General features: G+C 34.4%; 1 protein-coding gene across 1 annotated transcript; it reads left to right on the forward strand.

Moving 5' to 3' along the window:
• The first annotated feature begins 1,570 nt into the window (after positions 1-1,570).
• LOC121737169 (phospholipid phosphatase 1-like) lies at positions 1,571-8,385 on the forward strand. The gene is made up of 6 exons (XM_042128762.1): positions 1,571-1,882; positions 2,098-2,252; positions 4,130-4,320; positions 4,681-4,795; positions 7,113-7,280; positions 7,533-8,385. Exons 1-6 carry the CDS (start codon positions 1,834-1,836, stop codon positions 7,635-7,637), a joined length of 783 nt encoding a protein of 260 aa, XP_041984696.1. The 5' UTR covers positions 1,571-1,833; the 3' UTR covers positions 7,638-8,385.
• Positions 8,386-9,789: the final 1,404 nt, after the last annotated feature.

Here is a 9,789-nt window from a genome sequence, read left to right on the forward strand (position 1 = left end):
GGCATCCCGATTATCTACGTTCACAACAATATTTGTGCATATCATGGGAATATTTTTTTATCAATGAACTCAGACCAAATACCTAAATGAGTACTTACCCACAATATCGTTTGCGCTAAAATTAGTATTTCTTGTAGGTAACCTTATATTATTTTTTCGTGATTTACCTTTATAATTATACCGTATTACTTATTATGTTCCAAAAGCGTAAATATAATACAAAACTAGTGAGGCATTCTAACGACCAACATTACTTAAAAAATATTTTCATATTTTCTAAAATCTACAACTGCAGGTCAAATCAAGTTGTTTATATGTTCAATATTCCCTCGATTGAGTTTATATAAAAACATAAGCTTCCTAAATCATAAAAACCATAAAATATTATCATGGGGCTTTTAAATTAGCCCTTCATTAGTTTTATCTGTTCGTTCCCATTATAAATTAAGTACGATAAACAAGAAGGATGCTCATAAGCTGGCTGTGGCCACACTAGGCCACACACGTTGGCAAAATATGTGGCTGTGTGGTCGTCTCGGCTGTTATATTATAATATGTGCCAGGTTCATAGTCTTATCAATAAAGTAAAAAATATATGCGGGTTTTTTTATAACTATGAAATAAAACGCAAGGACCACCATTAAAGAACCTCCAATATTATAATTTTATAGGTACCTACCTATTGAGTTCAAGATATATTTTGATTAATGATTTTTTAGGGATAAGGCTGCCCTTGTCCACATTTTTCTGTAATTTTGCTATGTTAGTAGAACTAGTTAGTACCAATAATTTGTGAGCAATATTTAAAAGAGTTTTATGTAACGTGTAGCGTGCTTATACAATATTTTAATTGCTGTATTATACGATCAGTGGTAAGAAGACCATCGGGTAATCTGTATGCTCATTTGCAGCTTGTTGAATTCTCTGTCTTCTGAAATTTTTTAACTATTTAAATTACCTACTTTAACTCTTAGTTAAAGCAATAATAACATTTAAAAAACCAAAGACCTTTAAACTAGTGGTGGTTTATATTAAAACGTAGCGCGCTATTTCTTCACAACGAATAGCGGGCGCTATAAATCTATGCTTAAGAGTTAAGACGCTACCTACGTAACCTACGTTATTTAAGTTATAACGTATCGCGCCGTCACTGACCTCATTCGTTTTAAGTTATAACGTAGCGTCAAAAAATAAAAATAACGTGCTTGAAAAATGTAGCGTATTCCTTACAGCGCGCTATGAAAATATAGCCGTTACTCGTTAGGTTAGGTTAGTTAAACACCACTGCTAGTACAAACCTATATTATGATCTTATGTTTTTCGAATATACATTGGAAGTCTATGCATAGGTCATCACGATGGCCTAAAAAAAATATTTGTCAACTGTCATTTATGACATATTTGACAGTTGACATTTATTTGACCAATGACAGATTTGTCAAATGCACCATTTGTCAAATAAGTCAATTTGTCATCACATCACTCAGATCTACCTACTATAAACTAGTAATCTGTGTCTATCATTAATTTATGAAATCTCGAATAGTATTTTATAAAAATCTGTGTAAATTGATTTACCTTAATTATATTTTATTTGAAATAATATTTTTTTACAAGCTATGCACAATTAAACCTGTCACGCTATAGTAGCAAAGTTATAGAGCTATGTATGACGCAATGTAAATACTTAGATATTTTATTAGCGTATCGCGAATTATACTCTTGATTCGTGAATTTTTAGTTACGGTAAGCGAGTTAAATAATAACCACAATCCACATCGAGCGGCAGTGCTATAACTAAGTTTTGTTCTTGGAAATTCGTGCTGTTTAACTATGGACAGGATAAAAACAATTTGGGCGAAAACTAACCGGTGGCATCGAAGTAAGTATTATTTTATTTTAAGCGGCGAAAAAGGATACGAAATTATAATATAAATATTTATTTAAAAACTAACAGTAGTTGCCTCAATCATTTATATTTAAAACTAAAGCTAGGTTCACTTTTATTTTTAACACCTCTATTATTCTGTTAAAAATAATTTAAATTGTTATGTAATTGCGATATTTTTAAGTAAGTATTTATTACATCAATTTCAGCTTTACTGCTGTTTTTTATTGTGGAGTCGCGACTTCTTCCTGGAGGTCAGGTCGGCTTTGAATGCAATGATCCTGCTCTGTCATACCCGTTCACTGGTGATACCATTAATTTCAAATGGCTGTTTGTTGTCACCATCTTTCTACCACTTATAATGGTAAGTATGTTGTTAACTCTATTATAGTGTAGTGTTCTGAATCTAAACTTTTTGCTCATATAAATTGAAGAGTCCACTGCAATATTGATGAATGTCCTAAAATGTTAGTTTTGGGATAATTGGGTTTTTTAAATTTAGAACGGTATATGGAAACTTAAAATTAAAAATCTATTGTGTCTGTGATTCCCACAATCGAGGTATTAAAAAGAGTTGTAACATTTGATGCTATAACCAAATAAATTACTAATTCAAAATTAAGATGGAAAATATGACAAAGTTTCCAGTGTACATTTTCTCAGTTGATGTAAAAACCCATGTACTTTGCTGTGTGACTCAATATCACATCAGCCTGGGGATTTCATTGCTATGACAAATTAATGTAAATATATAGTTGAATGTAAAAACTTAAGGAAACATTACACAGATAAATATTATGTCCTATTATTTACCTTATAGTCTGTTTTTAATTCATTTGTCATAAAAATTATTTGAAATTGAGTAAAGTGTCGAATTAAAAAATAGGAATCTGTAGGCTTAACATGAGCTTTAACAGTGGCGGATTTACCAATAGGCTTAGTATGCTGGAGCCTAGGGCGGCAGATTTAGAGGGCCGGCAAATTTTGCTCCATTTTTTGAAAAAAAAAACCCACCAAAACATTTCTTGTAAAATGTTGCCGAGACGACCACTTATAGTTTACGGTTTACCTTGTGAAAAAGATATGAGGTCTCATGTAGAGCCAAGCTTCTGAATCTACACGGCCTAATTATTCTACCCTAACTTAAACAAATTCTACATACCAGGAAATATGGCTTTGGTGGGATATGATTGTGAACTAAACTAACATATTGAATTTCAAAGGTCAGTTATAGGGGCGGCAAAAAATTGAAAAGCCTACAGGCGGCAAATTTGTAAATCCGCCACTGAGCTTTAATCATTATCACATCATGACTACAAATCAAAGACATCATGATGACTGAAAGCTAATATTAGGATTTAGGCCAGAAATCTGTTCGATAGTCACCATGACAAATCATTTTTGATCTCAACAATCTATTAAGTATGATAGATAAACAAATTTAATACTTCTCTGTTCAAAAGTAAACCTTGTAATATAGCAATAGGCTTTAAAATTTGATGACGTAACTGACAAATTTCTGGTCTCTTTTACATAACTCAGGGCTATAATAATGTACTAAGCATACATTTTTATGATCCTAATATCCATAATATTCAATGAATTTTATGTATGATCATAACTGTGTAATGAGTGTATAAATAGAATCCTTTAAATTACAGATTCAATGTGAATTTTATAATTACTGACTTTAATGGCTAAATTCTCAAGTAGTACTTAAGTCGCAAAATTAACATATTCATTTTATTTCTTTATTAAGTACAATTTTTTTATGTCTCAAAATTGTGCTGTTTGCTAGCTCTAAAATGAGGGACCATTGCTTACAATTTATGAAAAAAATAATAGCAATTTAGTTGTAATAAGTCATAAATAACTATGGAACATGTGCACATCACAGACGGAAAAAAATACTGACGTAGCATTACACTATAAAGAGGTGAAGCATGCAAGGTACGACAATTTCGTTTATTGTACACGTGACCGACACTCACACATGCAACTAGGTACTACAACCCGCTGTCATTGTACATTGAGTGACGGCACCAATGACACGCACACATCCTACACGGGGACCATAACTATGCTTCACTCGTGATTAGACTAGGTTACGTCCGTATTTTTTTTACGTCCGTGGTGCACATCTTAATTTTAATATTTTATGTAAACCAAAAAGTTTTAAATAATAAATAAGAAAAAACTATCATTGTTTATAATTTTTAACATTTGCCTTTTACTTTTCAGATTCTTCTAGTGGAAAGACAGAAGGACAGATCGGAGTCGAACAGGGAGCAAGCTTTACAGTGGTACCGAGAGTACCTGTTCGGCTTACTCATAAACGTCACTGTGGTGCAGATGTTGAAGCTTATAGTGGGGTCCCCGAGACCGCACTTCTTTGAAACCTGCCAACCACAAGAAGCTCTGACTTGTAAAGAGTATGTTTCATTCGACTTTTATTTGATTTTATTTGATTATAATTTTATTAGTATTCATTATGTTGGATATACAGGATATAACGAGAACTAAGATCTTGAACATCCGACTAGATTTTGGGCCTAACCTATGTTTAGATTTAGACTTAAGCCTAAACGTTTCGAGGCCCAAAATAAACTTCCAAAAAAGGGATTGATGTAAAAAGCTCTTGTTTAGATATCCAGTTATCTCTGTCGTTTCATATTTATTATTTATCTAAAGAAGTAAAATCATTTATCTCAATGTTAGCTTTACTTATATCGATCTGTACAGGACTTTAATATTTTAAACAAACTTCCAAAAAGATGATAAAATATTTTCAGTTCGGAGTATGTGCCCTCATACACATGTACTCAAGCTCACTGGCTGAAACAGTCCGACAAGAGTTTTCCCTCCGGACACACCTCACTGGCTGTGCACTGCGCTCTCTTCGTCGCTGTACGTATTACAAATTACAATATATATATTTACGACTAAAGGCCATATGAAGAATCAAGGCACAATTAAAAGGTCCACTATAGTCTCTGCCAAATTTTATCAAAAACCGTCCCAGTACTTTTGGAACATATTCGATGCAAACAAACTTTAATCTTTTATGAGGCAATCTGACCAGAAGCGTAGTGCTCCTTATTGTTAAAAAATTGTTTGGGTCCCTTTTTTTTTTGTTAGCCTATAGTGTCCCACTTCTGGGCAAAGGCCTCCCCCAGGATCTTCCACTGTTCTCGCTCCTGCGCCACCGATGGGTCCCCTAGGAAGGGTAAATTACGCACGTTGGGTGCCCATGTAAACCGTGGACCCCGTCAAATACGGCAGTAGCTACGCCCCTGAATCTGACCATATTATATTATTATCTTTTCAATTAGCATTTACTTAAAGTTATTAACTGTTACATCACTGAGTAATCTCGGTATAAAAGATAATAAATACAGTATGATTCAAGTATCCCCATTTCTAATAAAGATATACAAGGTGTAACAAAACTAAGTGATAATACTTTAGGGTGTGTATAGTGTAATAGTGTATTAGGGTTGTTGAGGAAGTGATTATGAGGAAGAAGAGGAGGAAGAGGAATTTTCACGCGCAAATTTAGAGGATGCGGATGAGGAAGAGGATATTTTTTGAGGAAGAGGATGCGGATGAGGAAGAGGATGATAGGAAATTATAAATACTAGCGGACCCAACCCAAAAGTCTTTGTCCTGTCTGTACATAACTAGCTACATACTACATAGGTACATTACACAAAAATTAATTAAAAGGGCATTTTCCAGTGGACCAAACTATGAATCTAAACCATTCTCAAAACATACACAATAAAGAATCATCAAAATCGGTCCAGCAATTAAGGAGGAGTTCAGTAACTAGTCTTAAGAAAATTAGTTTCAAAATCGACGATCAGACCGAATAATCCGTGTACTTTTGAAAGTTGGTACAGTTGTTCCTAATGGTGTCAAGATGAATATATACTAAAACTCCCCGAGGGTGGGACAAGAGCCGGCGGTGGGGGAGGGGGGGACAGGTATCTTTTTCAAGGTTTTTGCTTGTGACTCGAAAACTTCTACATTAATTATCTACATTAAATTTACTATAAATTACGTCCAAACATTTTTACTGTACGATCATTACTTTAGTAAATACAGAGTATCAAAAGGGTACGCTTGCACTGTTTTTCCATACAAACGTATTCCCCAATTAATTCCCTGGACAATGCGTTTAGACAAATGATTTTTATACAATACTATGATCTGTTAAAGCTACGTTAGATTTTTTCTAAATTTACTAATAAATAAAAAATAATATGACCCTTAAAAATTGCAAAAAAAAAAATGAATGCCCCGTACCCCGCCAATCGACCGACCAAAAATAAATTTGAAAGATGTTTACGATAAAATAAAAACTAGACTCATTCTTCCTGAAGATATTAAAAAGAATAAATTTAGATAGGATCAACTTTGAAGGAGGAATCACGGGAATACGTTACCTCGATTAACTGTACCTAGAGACAGATACAGTAAATCGGCGTAACGTAGTCCCCTGATTCCTCCTTCAAAATAGAGTCTATTATATATATTTATATATATCTAATTTTATTTATTTATTATTATTTTCAGAAAGAGCTTTCCCCCCCTCCCCCACTGCCGGCTCTTGTCCCACCCTCGGAGACTTTTATTATATATTCATCTGGACACCTTAGGAACAACTGTACCAACATTCAAAACTACACGAATTATTCGGTCTGAGTTTCTTAATTTTCCCAGGCTAAACATACACAACAACGCACACAAAAAAAAAATGAGTGAATGATATAATTCTCTGGCTCTGGCGTGTGCGTTGCCATGATTGGATACGCGACGCGCATGCGCAGTGAAATTCCTCATAAATTTTGAGGAAGCGATAGCGGAAGAGGATTTTTTTATTTTTATTTATGAGGATGCGGTAACGGTTGAGGAACCCAAAATATTGCAGAACTTCCTCATTATGAGGAAGCGGAAGAGGAATCCTCAGCAACCCTATAGTGTATAGAGTTCGCTGTGAAAGTAGCAGCGCTGAAAGAGCAATTTTTTCACTTTTGTATGGGAAAACCCGTGACGCTGGGGCACTTGCCCATACAAATCACAGAAAAATTTGGTCTTTCAGTGCTGCTACTTTCACAGTGAACTCTCTACAAGGAACACATACACACCCTAAAGTACTATCACTTAGTTTTGTTACAACCTGTTTATTATTTTTTATTTAATAAACAATTCAATATTACAGTACTACCTCCACCATCGAGCCACAGCTGCCCGCTGGGTGACATACACGCAGGTGTCCAGCGTGCTGGCGGCCGCGGTGTGTGGCGTCTCCCGGATGACAGACCACAGACACCACTGGTGGGACGTGCTGGCTGGGGTAGTGTTATCGCTACCGATACTGGGGTATACGGTGAGTGTAGCACTTTGAGTTGATTGGGTGTAGGACCTATGTAATTTGGTCGGGTTATGTAAAGATAGATCACCACTTATATAACAATTCGATCAAATAACGTATCAGCCATCTACATTATTCTGTCGGGTTATGTCAAGCCGACAGTGGTCTGTTGGCTTGACATAACCCGACAGAATAATGTAGAATCTAATATACTGACCCTAAGTTTTTTTCTTGATGTAAAAATGATGCTACAATGTTTATTTACAGATGTTCTATGGATGCAGTAACTTCAAATGCCAAATACGGAAAGAAGAAAAATGCGAAGACAAACCTCAGAAAACAGAGGAATTGAAAAAAGAAGTTGCTTCATAACGTCATACACTCTTTTCACCAGTCACCACAAGATTATTTAGGGCTTATATTTAAAGTTGAGGACTACTTGAATCTCGAAATTAGTACAATGTCAATTTAAGTAGCCTCTCACTTTAAGCAGTGTTTGAGATTTTGGGATTAGGTTACGATAGCCAGGTCATCGAACATGCATAAATTCGTTTATCGTTATGTCTGTACGCACGCAAATATCACATAACTGAAAACGCTATGGCTAGTACATATATGCGAGAGAGAGAGAGAGTGAGAGGCGAAGAGCGAAATAGGTAAATGGCCGAATTTCTGCATGTTCAGTGCCTGGATATATAGCAAAAAACAATTTCTGTGACACCTACTTCACCGCTAGTCTATAAGGAAATGTGATATTATTTATTTTCCGTGTGCTCCTAGAGTTTGACCAAAAAGCGTCTATGTAAGAAATGTCAGTATTCAAATGCAATTATTTAATAGATTTTCTATTTTTATATTTTCTATATATTTTCTATACCTATTTAATTTACTTTCACCTGTTTTGGATTTTGTTGCTTGTGTCTTAGACGAAATTTACCTTCATGATCAAAACTCGATACCATAGAATATGATTCATAAATAAGCGAAATAAAATCAAATATTTTTAATACTACCATATTAAACTCATGAAAGTCAATGAAAGTATGTAAGGAAATCAACTTATTATTATGTTAGTCAAATATACAATTTTATTTTATGATGCAATAAATATAAATTTCGCTATTTCGTGTTTTATTTAATGGTAAATTCTTCCTTCAAAAACCTTCAAAAACCCCTGCTAGCAAAAATAGCGAATAACTAGAATATCTGCTTGTATACCGTAACCTCACCGTAACCATTCAAGATCCGTTGGTTTTGTGACATGTGACGTTTATAATGTGCTATCGTCTAGCACATAGAGTTAATATTACCTATCGGTAGGTAATATTAACTCTATGGTCTAGCATATAAACTTATTTACTTATTTATTCAAGTTGTCAAGTAACAGTTGTGGAAATATTTTTTTTTAAAACACTCATACAAAAAGAAAGGGTTTAATGAAACAAATACAGGTATTTTGTGGTATTTTATTCCACTCATCTTATCAAGTTATCACCGAATGAAAACATAAATTAATATTTTAAATGCGCACGGAATAAGAATGATGAATGATGTAAAAAACGCAAAATAAATAAAAAATATTATGTCAAACTGATGAATTGTTATCGTGATAAGTACCAAAACGTGGATTTTGAACGAAAAATAATGAACCAAAATAAATACTACAGCGAATTTAATAAATTTTATATTCACCAGTTTGCACATAAAAAACTTAATTTTATAACATGAAAACAAAATATATGCAGTTACACTGTTAAGTAAGCACTGGAAACAAGACTTCATACCTTTTTATACAGCTGAAGATCATTTTAAATTCAGTAAGGTCCAGACTGGTGTGACCTATAGTCCGGTTGCAGGAAAGACAAATTCGTACAATGAACTATCGCTATTTGTCTTTTTCAATCGCACACAAAAATATCAGTATTTTGTTTCCACGCGCACTTTATGTAAGCTGTAGAAAGTGCGTTTAAGCACATGTGACTATAGTTCAATGGACGCTTGTCTTGGTAACCGGATTGGCATGAATGTGTATAAAATTCGTATTCAAGTTTAGGATTCACTGAGTAAATATCTCTTTACTAACGCACGATGCAGCAGTCGAGATGTGCACACACAACATTAAAAAGAAACCAATGTTATGTATTATAAGCCTAAACTGTCCCACTGCTGGGCAAAGGCCTCCCCCAAAGGCTTATAATAATAATATATGTATTAAACTAATAATTGCTTGATAGGAAGCAGACAATTCTAAGAAATAAGACAATTAGCAGCGCAATGACCCAGTATTCACTATTCAATGTGTTGTTAACGCGACCATAATATCAGCTACATCGAATGTAACATCAAAATCATCATCGTCATCATTACTAATTTATAAATCTGATCGCACATTTGTCAGCGCCGTACGCGCCGAACGCAGCGCATGGTACACGAAATGGGGCGCGTACGGTGCGACGAATGTGCGAGGTTTCACATTCATACAACGAATTATAAAATGCGGCGTGTTCGGCGCGTGCGTGCTGAT

This window comes from Aricia agestis, chromosome 20 (assembly GCF_905147365.1).
Source record: "Aricia agestis chromosome 20, ilAriAges1.1, whole genome shotgun sequence".
Lineage (NCBI taxonomy): Eukaryota > Metazoa > Arthropoda > Insecta > Lepidoptera > Lycaenidae > Aricia > Aricia agestis.

Coding starts and splice junctions, on each gene's coding strand:
- LOC121737169 (XM_042128762.1), top strand. CDS start 1,834: ATGGACAGGATAAAAACAATTTGGGCGAAAACTAACCGGTGGCATCGA. Junction 2,253..4,129: donor TCTTTCTACCACTTATAATG/GTAAGTATGTTG, acceptor TTTACTTTTCAG/ATTCTTCTAGTGGAAAGACA. Junction 7,281..7,532: donor TACCGATACTGGGGTATACG/GTGAGTGTAGCA, acceptor GTTTATTTACAG/ATGTTCTATGGATGCAGTAA.